At 41.0% G+C, this 16,596-nt stretch overlaps 1 protein-coding gene across 1 annotated transcript in view; it reads left to right on the top strand.

Annotated features, from left to right (window-relative positions):
* Positions 1–16,596, top strand: part of Arfgef3 (ARFGEF family member 3) — a 124,298-nt gene that overhangs the window by 31,409 nt on the left and 76,293 nt on the right. Inside the window, exon 5 of the mRNA XM_070010543.1 lies at positions 9,349–9,417. Coding sequence (XP_069866644.1) covers positions 9,349–9,417 — 69 coding nt within the window. The remainder of the gene's footprint in view (positions 1–9,348; positions 9,418–16,596) is intronic.

Below are 16,596 nucleotides of genomic sequence, written 5' to 3'. Positions count from 1 at the left end.
AGGGTTTGAGGAGTGCTTGTAAACTGTCCACCAGCACTGCAGTCAGCATTTGGGCTGGAAACAAGAAGGAAATGGCTACTCAGGAGGCTGAGATCTGAGGATCGCAGTTCAAAGCCAGCCTGGGCAGGAAAGTCCATGAAACTCTTATCTCCAATAAACCACCAGAAAACCGGAAGTAGCACTGTAGCTCAAGTGGTAGAGCTGAAGAGCTGAGGGACAACGCTCAGGCCCTAGCTCTATGACGGACAAAAAAAAGAAGGAAATGACCATTTTTTATTTTATATTTTATTAATTTGAGGTTTTAGTGGTCAATAGACAAGTGCTCTACCACTGAGCTACACCCCCAGCCCAGAAGGGCTATTTTAAGTCTACTCTCAGTAATGCTTAAATAGCAAATCTTACATGGGGAAACATCCAAATAGTTGTCCATGTAGCCAATGGTTTGGTGTTACTAACTCTGGGAAGTTGCTCTTCTAGAGTCTTATGGAAAGAATGATCATTAGGCATGTTTGATAGTGAAATGACTAATTTGTCTTTCCCTTTGATATCAAAGAGAAAAGAAATTACTTCTGAGCTTAAAGCCACTGAGATACTTTACAAGACTTGAAGCATTTACTAACATTAAAAAAATTCAATTCTCTATTGAAAATATATAACTTTGCAATTTCCCTTGTTGGAGTGCAGTGTTACGTGTTACTGCAGTAAATGCAGTAACATGTTGTTCTCCTGAGTTTTTTTCTTTCTCCTTTACCCTTTGAACTACTTATCTAGGTAGATCTCCCCCCCCCTCTCTCTCTCACACACACACACACACACACACACACACACACACACACACACACACACACACACACACACACACACACACACACACACACACACACACACACACACACACACACACACACACACACACACACACACACACACACACACACACACACACACACACACACACACACACACACACACACACACACACACACACACACACACCCCCATATCTCAGGATGGCCATTAACCAGAACTGGGGCAAGTAGAGTCAGCAAATGATTTGCTAATTGCCTGCCACCTCAATTTAAGGTGCCACATCAGATAAAACCATGATTAAGTGGTAGTTGATTCCTGAGATGAAAGAACTTGACCAATCTGCTTTAAGTCTAAATGAAGGTTGGAGATCAGCTCCACCAACTTTTGCCACCTGACATGTAAGATCTGATGTAGTCACAATTCATGTCTAGTTTCTGCCCTGTGGAGTTCTTAGCTCTGTCTACTAAACATAGGAGAAACTCTCTGAACCTGTGGTTCAGGGATTGTGAGATTGTATCTTGCTTTGTCACAGCTGCTGGAGGAAGGCACCACTATTGAATAGAACTCAGGGATACTCCTAGTGAGATGTCCTATAATGCGTGAAACAATCCCTTCCCTAACAGACATAGTCAGCCCAAATGATCAATAGTGCCAACATTGAGAAACCTTGATCACATAAAGAAAAAAAATACATATCTTTGACTGAAATTTAAATGAGACAATGTCTTCTATGTGCCTACTTTGCAAATATTTCCCTCCTTGACTGTCGAGATAAACATTCTTCTACTTTTGTCTTCAGAAGGCTGAGGCTGCTTTGTTGGGTCTTCACACAGACCATGTGGGCAAGAGTCTGTTTCTATTTCATGGGAAAGACTCACTCTTAATAATTCACACTCCAGAAGGCTGCAAGTGGAGAAGCCAGGCTTCCAATGGGAAGGCATTGGGTGTCTCAGTATTGCTGGTCTGTCCGTGCTTTTGTCACTTAGAGCAAAAACAGAACTAGAGTGTTTCTAAAGGAAAGGAATTAGTGATTAAAACAAATTATGAAGTCTGAAGCCCATATATACAAGAGGCCAGAAGGCAATGTGTGTTAAGTAACAGGACTAAACTCTTAACCAGAGCCAGAGCTGGGATCTGAAATGTTTCCAGCTTTAGGATTTCCTATACACTTGAGGAAAAATAGGCCTCACATTGTTAGTTACTTTCTTGAGCCCTAGTGGTTTATTTGATTTGGTAGGACTGGTAAGTAACATCTGGTATTTTGAAAAATGGATTTACAGCACTCCAGGAAGCACTTGAAAATGTGCTTTGGAAAAAAGGAAAGAATTCCTATTACATATGGCCCTGATATCTCCAAAATCCTCCATATCTCTCATGTGCCCTAATAGACTGGCTTCTCTAGCTTCCTTTCTGATGGTACTCATGCCTTCTTCCCTGTTTAATTGATTATAGGAGTTATAGAATGGAACATTTTGAGTCCTATGGATGCTTGAAAACAGCATTATATCCCATACATCTCATGAGACTTCTGATACATGCTGTTAGAGCACAGTGCATTTCTTTAGACAGAACAGTCACCAAACTTACTGTAACCACTTGTGGTATGCCATCCTTATACATTAGCTCTGTGTGATCAGGAATTTTGTTTCTTTGTTCACCACTGTATACCCAGCATATAGCTTATGATCTGACCCCTTGCCAGACATCAGTATTTGTTAAATGAATGAAGGGAAGTTTGAATCATGAAACACACAGATGTATGTCAAGTAGATAGGGAGTTTCTGTCTGGTACCTTCAGGAATCATGTCTTCCTTCCTGAACCCCTTGGAGATAAGCTTGTGAAGAATTCACTTGAAATCTTAACAAGATGAGCTCTTCGGCTCAGAAATCATAGGCAAATTCTTACTTACGATGATGAGTGCAAAAGATAGGTTCTTGACACAGCAGACCTAGAAAAATTAGATGGAATGTTCCAGAAGTCTCATGGAGAAGCTTTCTGATTAATAGTGCTAACTAACTCCTTGTCTAGGGTAAGGTCCTGCCAGTTTTCTGGGCCTCTCAAAATGAAGCTTGCCAAGTTTTAATTGCTCTGTACAGCTCCCCTAAAAGTTCCAGTATTACAATATTATCCGAAATTCTTGGGACCAGGAATGTTTGATATTTGCAAGTTCTTCAGATTGTGTAGTATTTATATAGACTTTCCCAGTTGAGCATCTTGAAAATGTGAAATCTAAAGTGCTCCCAAATTAAAAAGTTTTACATTTAGATTTTTGGAAGCATTTCAGATTTTTAGGTTATAGGTGCTCAACTTTACTGTCTTCCATGGTTGCAAAATCCACCTTTAGCTAATCATAACATCACCTACATTGGGCATTCAGGTTTGCAGAATAATTTTCTTCTGTATCATCCTCAGGGCTATCTTACTGTGTTATCCGTACACTTTGTAAAAATGAGGATGCACAGTCTCATCAAAACCTTGCAAGGTTGGTCACTTGCATGGACACTGCTAGAGAAGCAGGAGTAGATGGGCTGGGAATGTGGCTTAGTGGCAGAGGGCTTGTCTAATATGCATGAAGCCCTGGGTTTGATTCCTCAGTACCACATAAACAGAAAAAGCCAGAAGTGGTGCTGTGGCTCAAGTGGTAGAGTGTTAGCCTTGAGCAAAAGAAGCTCAGGGACTGAGTTCAAGCCTCAGGACTGGCAAAAACAAAAAGAAGGAGGAGGAAGAGGAAAGGCCAGTACCCACCATTATTCCCAGAAAGAACTGTGAATATGGTGAACATCCAAAGAGCTAAACTCTACTACTAAGAGGCCCATAAATCTAAGGGAAGTGATTATGGACTTAGATGATCAATTTAAACTGCTCCTATTAAATGCTATATAAACAAGCCTTCTAATTTTCTGTCCATTCTGTGATTTTTATACCTGGGGGATTATGAATCTATGGTAGGCATTTTATGTGTGTGCCAGTACTGGGGCTTAAACTTATGGCCTAGGCACTGTTCCTCAGCTCTTTTGCTCCAGTACTCTGCTACTGGAACTATAGCTCTACTTCTGTCTTTTTGGTAATTAATTAGAGATAGAGTCTCATGGACTTTCAGGCTAGCTTTGAACAGCAATCTTCATCTCAGCATCCTGAGTAGCTAGAACATAGTCATGAGCCACCAGTACCTGGCTCATGTTAGACATTTTAAGTAACTTATCTTTGTTCTCCTAGGCATGCTGCTTTACTAACACCTAATATCATGCTTTGTAAAATGTATAGGAATGGGGACAGTGATAGCTGTCAACTGGAGAGACTAGAAGTGTAGGGGTAGATAGAAACAGTGGTATAGTGATGCTCTGCTTTCATATGTGGGAGATTGTTCCCTTTTAGGAGAATTCCCCTATCCCTCCCTGAGATGCATCACTGTGAATTAACTCCTTGCTGCTGGAATGACTGGGATCTGTCTTTGATTTCATCTACATCCAAAAGTATATCCTTTACTTTCATTTTGTCCTAGTATATATAGTTTCAGTCATTTTTACTGGCATGTTAATATGACAGTCCAAAGATAATATACCACAACCACTTAGTCTAACTATATTTAACTTGAAGTGCAAGAAAAATCACATCCATGCTTTCTGTATCTTCTATGACCTCTGCTTCTTCACTGCCATAGCTCTGCTGCTGATCTTCCTTTGCTCAGTTCATTGGGTTCATAGTTCCCTCCCTTTCTCTCCAGGATCGGTACTTTGTTCACAGGCATCTGTCTGCAGAGTCAGCCTGCTCCAAAGACCCTGTGGCTTCTAGTCTTGACATACATTCTATGCCCTCCTGTTGCACTGGCCTCAGTCAGTTATCTAGATCATAATTTCTCCACTGCATTGTGATCCTGTCAAAATCGGAACCTTAGTAAGCATTTCTTTGAATGGGTGTATAAACAGAAAGAAGGAAGAAAGTGGAGCTAAGTCAGAATGGTGAAGACTTCAGGTGATGAAAAGTAATTGTCTCCAAAGGATTAATACATTCTAATTGTGGATTGTCTCATTTTTTTTCCCTAAATGAGCTATTAATTTTCCTAAATGAGCTATGTTGGAATAGCTGCTATGACCCATATCAAACAAAACTGTGCAAAGACAGCCTAGAGAGATTCTCCCAGGGTCTCATGTGTAGTCATGCATTCTACCACTGAGCTGTATCCTTTCACCTCTGCGTGTGTGTGTGTGTGTGTGTGTGTGTGTGCGCGCGCGCGCGCGCTGGTACTGGAACTTAAAATCACAGCCTCATACCCTTGCTTACCTTTTTGGTTCAAGGCTGGTGTTCTACTACTTAAGCCATATCTACTTCTGGCTTTTTGCTGATTAACTGGAGATTGAAAGAGTCTCTTGGATTTGTCTGCTTGGGGCTACCTTTGAACCCCAATCTTCATATCTCAGCCTCCTGAGTGGCTAATGTTTATGATTGATTATAATCATAAACCACTGATGTTTGGCTTTGTACTTTTTTTTGAGCATCCATTTAATGTGGTTATAGGACAATGAGAATTTTCAAGATCAGACAAGATGATATAGATCATAACAATGTGTCATTTAGATGATATACATTAGACAATATTAGATGACATAGGTCAAAAACACCAGATTGCCTGCTACAATCACTGAGCAGCTTGGTGTCAAAGCATCTGCTCTGTTACGATCATAGTCACAAACATGAAGTGGCTGATAGAGAAACTCCAATCCTGATTGGGGACATGTCCTTGGGAGAGGATTAGTCCAATGTTCCCACTCAGAAGACCACATCTGTGCTCTTGTACCCTGTCATCTGTCCCTCTCTACTCCTAATGTGTACAACTCCTTAAGTAGTTGTACAAAGTGGTTTCAATTCAACATGCCCGATTCTTACAATAAATCAACTTCACTTTCTTTCCTTCTTTCTTTCTTTTTTTGTTGATCATGGCGCTTGAACTCAGGGTCTGGGCACTGTCCCTGAAGACTAGCACTCTGCTACTTTGAGCCATAGCACCACAGCTGGTTTTCTGGTGTTTAATTAGAGATAATAATCTCATGGACTTTGCTGTCCGGGCTGGCTTCAAACCCCAATCCTCAAGTCTCAGCCTCCTGAGAAACTAGGATTACAGGTGTGAGCCACCAGTGCCTGACTTAATTTTACTTTCTAATCTAATTTTAACCTTTAAAAAAAAAAGCCTTAGGATTTTTAGATATATTTTTAGTTGAGGGACTGTTTCTTATGCACAGTACTAGTTCAATTATTGCATTTATTTTAAAATGACTTTGAACTTTTAATAGCTGTAATATTCGTTTCCCTTTCCTTAGAAGGTTTTGTTCGTTTTCCCTCTTTTCCTTTTAGTTCATTTACGGCAGTGCCAGATAGCTAGTTTTCAAGACATCTCTTGTCACTCAGTTTCCTGCTGTCCCATGGTAATTTAGTGAATATGCTTTAATGCCCCTAGAAAGGCTATATTTCTACTGAAATTGCCCTTGATGTGTAGATACTCTTGTTTTCCTTAGAGCCAGTGTGCTCAGAATGTTAATATAAACTTTTTACCCACTCATCATTTGGTACAAGTCAGACACATTAAATTAATTTGTTGTTACCCTATCTTTCCTACACCCCATCTGTGTTTTAACCCAGTGAATTAATAGTGGCTTACACACTGATTGCATTAAGTTTCTCCATTTGTCACTTAGTTAAGTCATTATTCCTGGCTGCATCAGCTGGGCTGGACATGGTGTTCTTGTTTTCTATCGTGAGTCCTGGGGCAGGGGGCCATGGATACCACAGCCCATGATGAAAACCTAATGTGCTTTCTGCACAACATACTGCATGAGGAGCTGAAGGAGCTGGCTTCATTAATATCCATCCTTCCTTCCTTCCATTCATTCCTGTTTTTGAGATGTGGTTGGGTGAGGTTTGGAGTAACACAGCGAGACAGAAAATATAGAAATGCCTTTCTTCAAGGCTCTTGTGAGCTAAACCAGCATTGATGCAGAGGGTTCTGGGAAAGGCATCTTCAGCTTCCGGTGCCTGAAGCTGGAGGCCTCCCTCTGGGTTTGCTAGGTTTCCCTGCTGCAGGGGAGGAGAGTGGAGGGGGAAGCAAGCTTTCTGCGCTCCCTTGACACTTGATCATGGAATACTACCAAGTCCGTGCTTGTGGGTACATGTCTGCTTTCTAGCTGCTATTGCCAGAATGCAACTCTTCTTACAGAAAACATCTTTCTGGGCCTACTTTTGTATGCCTCATGCTAAGATACAGAAAGATGGGAGGCAGAAAGCTAATAGCAGTCCTCTAAGTAATGTTAATAATTAACCAGTTCACACAAATATTGACCATCCTTATCTTTTTTGCTGTAAAATGCTACCAGTTGCTGGTCTTTATTACCAGCACTCTAAACACCAAGAACCCAGATGGGCCACGTGACCTGCTCTCCCCACACCCTACCACTGTCTCCTCATCAGCCATTCTCATATCTTCCCACCCTTTGCTACGGAACGTGGCATTAAAAAATAAAGAAAAGATAACTGTGCAATACGGTACAAAAGTAAAGTAAGAAGGCATGAAACAGAAGAGCCCAAAGGTCTAGCAGAGACCCCAAAGTTAGAGAACGTAACAATGTAAAAAGTAGTAATTGATGAGAATGCACATGCCCTGAAATAAATGAATGGAGGAAACATGACAGAGACCATTTTGTAGAGTGCATCAGGGAAGGCTTTTGGGAGGAGTTGAAGCCTGAAAGGCAAGACCTGGAAGAAACCCATCAAATTGGCCTCAGAGGAACAGCACAGGTGAAGCCAGGGGCGGAATATCAGACAGGGTACCGGCCCTACGTAGTAGACATGTAGAAAGAAGATAAAGCCTCCTTGCAAGTCCACATTGCATCCTGGTGGTCTCTCTCTCCTGAATTTTTGATCTTCTTGCATATGAAACCTCAGCTCCCAAGACTGCCATGAAACTGAAGAATTCCATTTCCTGTGTGACCCCAAAGAAGTTGCTCCCATGTTCCCTTTGTCTTGGCCACCATAGCCCTGAGCTGATTTTTATCTAGAGATAATTGCTGGACATAAGGAACCTGTGGATCCAAACACTGAGAACCTGAACTATAATCTACTCAACTAATCTAGTACCTCAAATTGTCAAAAATGTCTTCTTTCCTTCTTCAGCTATATACTGATTGTTCCCGCTGAAGCAGCTGGGACAACAGAATAGGACTGGCCAACAAAGATTTCTTTTTATCTCAGACAACTGCATGTGTTTTGTTTTGTTTGCCACTTCTGGGGCTTGAACTTGGGGCCTCCTATTCTCCCTTAGCTTTGTTTGCTTAAAGACTGACACTCTATCACTTGAGCCACACCTCTACATCCAGCTTTTTGGTGGTTAACTGGAGATAAGAATCTCATGGAATTTTCTGTTCAGGCTGACTTTGAACCCTCAGATCTCTGCCCCTTGAGTAATTAGGATTACAGGGATGAGCTACCAGTGCCCAGCCAATTTCATGCATTGAAGTGCTAGTTAAATGCAGATCTCATACTACCTAAACTTGCTTCTCTGTTCTTTTGTAAGTGGAAGTAATTGCGACAGACCCTCAGCCGGCTGTCATAGGAAGGCCAAATTATGTAGTTGGGGATCAAGTAGCAGGCTCCAGCACTGTCTCTGTTTTTCCAGTAAGAGAAGTCAGAAGCTAAATGGAGAAGGGAAAGTCTGATCTCTTGCCTAGGAAATGAGAAATAATCCTTAAATGTCATGGGCTTTATTGATAGACTTCCCCCAATGGCTTTATAAAGAGAAAGCAGAATTTTTAATGGCCCTTAAAGATTTTTTTTGTCACTGACTATTGTCTATAGATCTTGGGAAAGAAGGAGAACTTGAGGCTAGAAAATAAGAAAGCCCTATGCAGTATCCCAGAGAAAATTATTGAAGAGGGATGTAGCATTAACCAATTTGTAATCGCAGGTGGATTTGAGAAGGGGATGGAACAGAAATGACAATGACATTTGAATCTAGGAAGAAATGCAGACATTACTGCACAGGGATACCTTATGGAGTCGGATGAGTTGAGTTCAAGTTTTAGCTCAAATTTTAGTTCAGATTTTCATGACCTGTAACAATCTATTTAACATCCTGACTTTCCATTTCCTCATCAGTAAAACAGGAAAAAGAACAATCACTCAAACATGTCAGTGTAGCTAATTCCTGGGACCCACCTCGCTCTGAGACTGGTCATCTTATTCTACTTGTTCCTGTCACTTTTTAGTTTCTGTTGTTATTAGACAGACCTGAAATGGTTGTAGAACACAGCCCTGGCCAGTCTTACAGTGGTCCTTCCCACTGGAAGAGCTGTGCAATATTTCTATTGAAAGTCTGGTCTCTCTTTCATTAAGTAATCAGTGCTCACTAATGTGAGTGATGGATGGGACAGAAAGAAACTGCTAAAACAAAAGAATCATACATTAAGAGCTACACAACTAGGCTGTGAAACACATCTTTCTGGATTAATCTCTATTTCTTTCTTTTCCCCCTCACCTCCTCTGGGGTACAGGTTTTACTGTGCATCACTTATACCCCAACATTTGACCTGAACGGGAGTGCTGTGCTGAAGATCGCAGAGGTGAGTTCCTCCTGCTTATCACGGCTCTTCCTCTCACTGGAATCAACACTGAGGGGACCTGGGTTCCAGCTCTGCTCTGTGTAGGGGTCTCTGTGATGGCAGGGCTTTGTGAGAAGCATGCTCTGTGCCCTGTCATTGCTATTTTTCATGCTGTGTATCTTCAGTCCTGCATGCCTAGGTTTACATCACCTGAGGCTTTCCCTGTGGAAATAACAGCACCAGGCCCCCACTCTGCTCCACGCAGGCCTATTGTTTCCTCAGTTCATTTTCTCTAAGATGCAATGCAAAGCATCTGATTTATATAAATGCTTTTTAAGAAATCAAGTATGAGATTTACAGGGATGTTTATTGATTGCACTCCCGTCACTGTCTCCTAGGCCCCAATGAATGCATCCTGTAGATAGCTATCACTGTTCAGTCTGGACTGTAGCCTGGAGTAACTCATGCCTTCCAGCATGTCCCAAACCATATCCAATAGGAAAGCTGGCTCCTCAAATGTCTAGAATATACCTTTAGCTTTTGGACACTCAGAAGAATCTCCTATTTCTTGAAAAGAATATGTTCAGGATTTGCATGTTCTGGCCAGACAAATGACAAACAGGAAATGGTTTTCTGAATTACCAGATCACAGAGAAAAAGAAATCCTAATGATCAGACATGGGCTTTTTGTTGCCTTTTATGCTATTATGTAAAATTTAGAGCATTTTTTTCTTTATAGTTCTGAGGATTGAACCCAGGGCCCTGTGCATGCTAGGAAAGCATTCTTCCACTGAGCTATACCCCGAGCCAGAGGAAATCACATCTGAACATGTGGAAAATTTGCATGTGTCCATCAAAACAGAAGCAGCAGCCAATCAGCTGAGCCTCACTACACTACAGATACAAATATGTATCTATAGACATAGACACTTCACACACTTATACATTTTGAGCTATATAATAATGAGATAGAATGATTATCAAAAATTATTTCCAGCTGGGCACTGGTGGCTCACGCCTGTAATTCTAATTACTCAGGAGGCTGTGATCTGAGGATTGGGGTTCAAAGCCAGCCCGGGAAGGAAAGTCCGTGATACTCTTACCGCCAATAAAAACCACTGGAAAACTGGAAGTGGTGATGTGGCTCAAGCAGTAGAGTGCTCGCCTTGAGCTGAAGAGCGTAGGGATAGCGCCCAAGCCCAGACTTCACACCCCATGACCAACCAAAAACATATATACATATATATTTTTTCCCAACTGAATTTTAAGACATACTGTCAATACTCCTTCTGATTTCTTTGCTGTCACAGACATTGTCATTTCTACTAGTAGCAAGAAACAGGATTAGCATTTGAGAGGTTTGCTAGCCCGTTGCCATTTGCAGGAAAATAATGCTATATTGTCATTGCCAGGCAACTGCCCCTACACACACACAAGGCCCTTAAGAGGGACAGTAGGAAATTATGGAACCTTTGGCAAGGGAGTACTGCCAGGGAGCCCCATGATAATAGCCCTGGAGAGAAGGAAGTGAAGGTGTTCATGGAGAGCCCCAACAGGCCTGTCTACATGACATGCACATCAAAACACAGTGGTCTCTACCAAGACTGGAGAAGGAAAAGCACAATTAAAAACAAGATCTTAGCTTGATATCCAGATGAAGACAGTTGGGCTTGGTGATAAATAGAGTGGGCTCTAAACACCACTCCCCCACCCACTTCCACCCCCTGTGGTGTGAATCCTGGCTCTCCCAGCATCCCGGGAGGGTTCCTGGGCTCCTGTCTGGGCCTCGTGCTGGCTGCTGTGAAGAAAATGATAAGTAGGCCTCTCCTACCCTGCGGTTCTGCCATTAGACAAGAAAACTGCAATCCCCATTAGAAAGCTGCTAATGGAGGTCCAGCCACGTAGTGGCCCTGTCCCCCTTTAGGGCCTTGTATGTAGGGCCGTTGCCTGGCAGTGACATAGCATTATCTTCCTGCAGATGGCAAAGGGCTAGCAAACCTCTCACATGCTAATCCTGCTTCTTGCTACTAGTAGAAATGACACTGTCTGTGACAGCAAAGAAATCAGAAGGAGTATTGATAGTATGTCTCATTTGCCATTGTCTTTTTTTTAAAGTAGAGAATTTTATGAAAAATGCCCTAAAATAAGTCCTCTAAAACTCCTCTTGAAATGGTGGGGAGAAATCTAGTTAGTCTCTTCTTCCTTATTCTGGAACACAATGGTGAGCCCACAAGGATGTATTTACCTTGAAACCGGTTTATCAAGAAATACTATGGGTACTCAAAGAATGAAACAAGAGAGTTCCCCAAGGTCTGCTGAACCGATAAAAGGATCATTAAGCTCTCAAAATGTAAATAAGAACGCAACCTCCATTTTGTATCTAACTTTATCTCACTTAATTAAATGCCAGTTATGAAAGTTTTTCAGAATGACATCTTTGGTGTCACAGGAGGAATTAGAAATATCACCAGAATTTTGTAAATGGGCAATTATATATAAATACCCAAGTACAGTAGTGTCGGTCCATCATGCACAATCATTACCTCCACATGCTAACACAGTCCTTTCACTGAAAGCTAAGCCCACATTTTCTTTTCGCAAAGATGAACAGATAGGTTACATTTCCCAAAGAGAGTCGCCTTAATGTATAGGAATAAATTGAAGATGTAGAAATCACCAAGGCCTTGGAACAAAGAGAAAGCTCTCCCAAGCTAATTTGAAGGTGTTTAGTGACATTCTTGTATTGGGACAGATCTCAGAAAGCTGAGGCTGCAAATGTAAGTTTGGTGATTTGATCTTACTGGCTCCTCTAGTCTTTGATTCTTTAGCATGCTTTCGGGTTGAGAAAAAACAGTTTCCAACACCAAGATGAACATTCCTAGGAACCCCTTTTTTTCACATTTTTTTATTGTGAAAATACTGTACAGAGGGGTTACAATTACATGGGCAAGGTAATGAGTACATTTCTTATCAAGCATTGTAGCCTCCTCCTTTGTTTCCCCTTCCCATCCTCCCCCTGCCCCCCCACTCACTCCTCCCCCACCCCCAACCTCGCACCAAAGTTGTAAAGTTTGTTTTCAACATAACGACTTGAACATCTCATTGTTGCAATGGGTCCACCTGTATCCCTATTTAAACGATTTGTTTTTCCCCTTCCCCTCCACAAATTATACCAACATCAAATACAGTGAAAGCACGGGTTATACTGTGGGGGAGGGACATACAAAGCAACAAAGAAATAATCTTATAAATGTGTTAGAAACACTCGCATGAAAGAAAAAAAACATTTTAATACATATCTTAGGGAGGAACCCCTTTTATTTTACTTCTATCTACCCATTTATCCCTTGCAAAACAGTGATGAATAAGCATCACTTCTTGCTATTGACTCTCTAAGGGATGACAGTGAGTAGCAGCATTTTATATCTTCTCCATCCACCGTCAAAATCTAGCTAAATAAACACTGTAAGCAAAATGACATGATTTGCTTGCCCAACTTTCCTTAGCCATTCAAACCCAGTCTATTCATAGCACACACATATGCTGTTACCCACTGTGCTGCACTGCTTCTTGGCAATGTGTTAGAAAATGTTAACAGAGGCATGGTGGCTCATGCCTACAATCTCATACTTCTCAGGGGGCTGAGATCAGGAAGATCATGGTTCAAGAACAACAAAGGCAAAAAGTAAGACCTCCATCCCAAAAGGCCAGACATACCCGTCACTCTAGCTACACAGGAAGCATAGAAGGAGGATCACAGTCTTAGAATGGTCCCAAGCAAAAAAAACATGAGATTCTAACCTGAAAAATAACTAAAGCAACCAATCACTGGAAGCATAGCTCAAGTGGTAGTGTGTCTGCCTAGAAAGCATGAGTTCCCAAGTTCAAACCCTAGTGTCAACCTCTCTGCCCTGCCCAAAAATCAGATTACGATGATTTATCATAGAGTTTAGACTTAGAAATTTTTCTCTAGCTCTCAGTTGATCAACAAACATTTATAGTCTATCCCACATAGCAGACAGTTATTTGGCTTTCGTGTAGGCTAATCTCTGATCCTTCCTATTTTTTTTTAACTACCATAAATTGCTTTTCATCTCCATAAACTTTTTTTTTTCATTTGGAAATATACTAGCTCTTCTCTTTGTGGGACTTGTGATGCCATATAGTACACAGTTTTAACACAACAATGCTACCAACCCTATTCAGATAGGAAAGAGAAGGTGCCATGTGTAGGTCATACGTATTTTTCAAAGCTAAGCAAATTTCTTTTGAGGCAGCTCCTTTCAAGTTGGTGCTCACTCTGGCCAATATATATTGACTATCAACTCTGTCCCATAATGCTACTTCATATTCAAGAGTGTGGTGATCCCACCCTGGTTTGATCCTAGTGCTGTTATTTATCATTCCACTTACCCTATGACATAAACCTTTTATTGTTTATGTATGCTCATAGGTTTTCATTTTCCTCTTTTTTCTTTTGCTTTTGGGGGTTTTGTTTGCTTTGTTTTGCTTCATTAACCAGTTCTGTTTTTGCTCTCAGTTGTGTTTAGCATGTCATAGAGCTGGATGTCCACAAATGCATGAAATGATCAAAGTGTCCATTATGATCCTGCTCACTGCCCTGTGTCTCCGTGCGCCCCCAGGCCAGCAGGGGCCTGTGGCTTTTCACAAGGTATTTTTCACCTGGCCTCGAGTCTCTGCAGAGGCTCAGGCCTGAGGTTTTGCAAGTATTAATTCTACCTAAGGAAAACAGAAGCCATGGGGAAGTAAGGGGAGCTTTTTGTTCAGAAATTCAGCCTGTCTTTGAACTTGGCCTCCTCTTGGCTTCTCTTATCTAGTGTATCCATCTTAGTATTGTCCTGTGGTGGAAGAAGATAAACATTCATGTGGATAAAAACTCTCCAGACTTGAGTACAGTGTTCAGGATTAAGATAGAAACCCCGTCTAGGTACCAATGGTTCACACCTGTAATCCTAGCTGCTCAAGAGGCTGAGACTTAAGAGGATCAAGATTCAAACCCAGCCTCTAGGCTCTTATAGAAAAGTTTGTGAGATTCTGTCTTCAGTTAGAAAAATGCCAAACTGAAGGGTAGCTCAATTGGTAGAATGCCAGCCATGTACAAGAAGGCTAAGCGAGAGTGCAAAGCCCTGAGTTCAACCCCACTACTGGCACATACATACATGCATACATACACAAATACAGAAGCTCTAGTTGTATAGTCCTTAGTACTTTACCAATTTATTATTACTGCAACAATTTTAACAAACTATATATTAGGAACTTCCAGGATACCTGGTAATGCATTTCTTGTGGAGTACCTAAAGACAGATATACTTGATGGTAACGTTTCTATTTAATAGAAAAACTCCCTTGTCATATTCAGTATATGTATTCTTAACTGTGACAGGCTGGGCTTGTTAGATTAATATTGTTTGTAAATTGAGTAAACATGCCCACCTTTTTCCTTAGTGAGACGTCTCCTATGGTCAGTCAAGTGCAATGTAACCTTATACTCCTAACAATTGAAAATAACGGGAACATTCAAACCCAAAAATACATTTGGAATTGGCAAGGTTCTTGTCTGTGTCTAACTCTGTGTTATATAGATTTAATCAGGGGTCTAAAGGGACTGAGGGAATTTCTGGTGTGTGCAGCTCAGTGTTCAGGGAAAATTATGTGAGGCATGTGGCTAAGCTCTCAGAACAACTGTTCTTTTGTCCTCAAATTCTTTCAAGTCCTCCTTAAATATATATATTTAAAAGTGTGAAGATCATAAAGATCAACAATTAGAACAATTTCATGGGGGGGGGGTAAAATGTAAGATATAAAGAAAACTGCTGGATTGAGATGTCTGAAAGCCACTACATGCCTAATTAGACTACAGAGAATTTAGCTTCATCAAAGTGAAATGCTAATTCACTTAAAACTGTCTTCAATTATTTTATTACATGCCAAAGTAGCAGCTTTGGGGATTAAAACACCTTTTCAAAGCATGTATAAATTATGATCTCTTCGAATCCAGTTATATCCATAAATCATTTGAGAAAGTGAACTTAAAATTCACACATCTTAAGTAGTTTTTTGAAAAACATAATATGTTTGTAATTCACTCTATTTTTTAACTATAAAATGAATTGGTCTAAGGTAACTTCCAAATACAGGGTTAACTTTCAAATACTCCTTTGAAATATTAGGGGGGAGGGGGGAGGCTGGGAAGGGAGGTGAAGGGTAAACAAAGGAGGAGGCTGCAATGCTTGGTAAGAAATGTATGCATTATCCTGCCCATGTAATTGTAACCCCTCTGTACAGTATGTTCTCAAATAAAATAAAATAAAATTTAAAAAAAAACTTTAAAAAATTAACTTTTTGAAGTTCGGGGTATGAGCCAGGGATAGAACACTTGCCTGGCATGCACAAAGTCCTGCATCCCACCCAAAGCAACACAAATAAAGGGGGAAAATGCATAAAAATAAATAAAGAGAAAATCTTTCCTTTTGCCTGGTTAATTTTATAAAAACCTATGTAATGAGGCTGGCCAAGAGACTCACTCATTTCAAATAGTAGCAGCCACAGGATTAACATTTAGTTAATCTCTCTCATCTCAGTTATCTATCTTCAAAGTAAACTTCCCATTTAGGTGAGGACCTCTATTTTCATCATGAATAATCTTGAAGCTATTCCCAGAAAAACAATTGTGGCACATTAAATCCGTGTGTGTGTGTGTGTGTGTGTGTGTGTGTGTGTGTGTGTGTGTGTGTGTGTGTGTGTGCGCGTGTGTGTGTGTGTGCGCGCACCCGCACGTGCGTGTGTGTGTGTGTGTACGTGTGTGTGAAATCAAAAGGATAGAATACTTCAGGGAAAGAAAAAAATGGGCAAATTCCTTAATTGTCATCTTTATACCTTCAAGAGAATTGGAGACAATTAAGCCTGAACATCATGACCTTTAGTACCATCGTTACCAAATAAGGAGTTGTTTAAATCAGGATTTCTCTGTTCAAAGCCACCAAGGGCTCTCCTTAGGTTTGATAGACGTGTAGACATTGCAAAGCCCAAAGATGCAATGGGCCTTATGTTCACTCAGCAGGACGCAGGACACAGGCAGAAGCAGGGCAGTGGCAGGCTCTCTCTGCACTCCTCACAGTAGGCTGTCAGGTGTCACCTTTGGCTCTGGAGCCCCATGCCTAATAAAGGCCAGTATTT

This window comes from Dipodomys merriami, unplaced genomic scaffold, assembly GCF_024711535.1.
Source record: "Dipodomys merriami isolate MVZ:Mamm:240054 unplaced genomic scaffold, mDipMer1.0.p SCAF_8, whole genome shotgun sequence".
Classification (NCBI taxonomy): domain Eukaryota; kingdom Metazoa; phylum Chordata; class Mammalia; order Rodentia; family Heteromyidae; genus Dipodomys; species Dipodomys merriami.
This window is presented reverse-complemented; position numbering and strand designations above follow the sequence as displayed.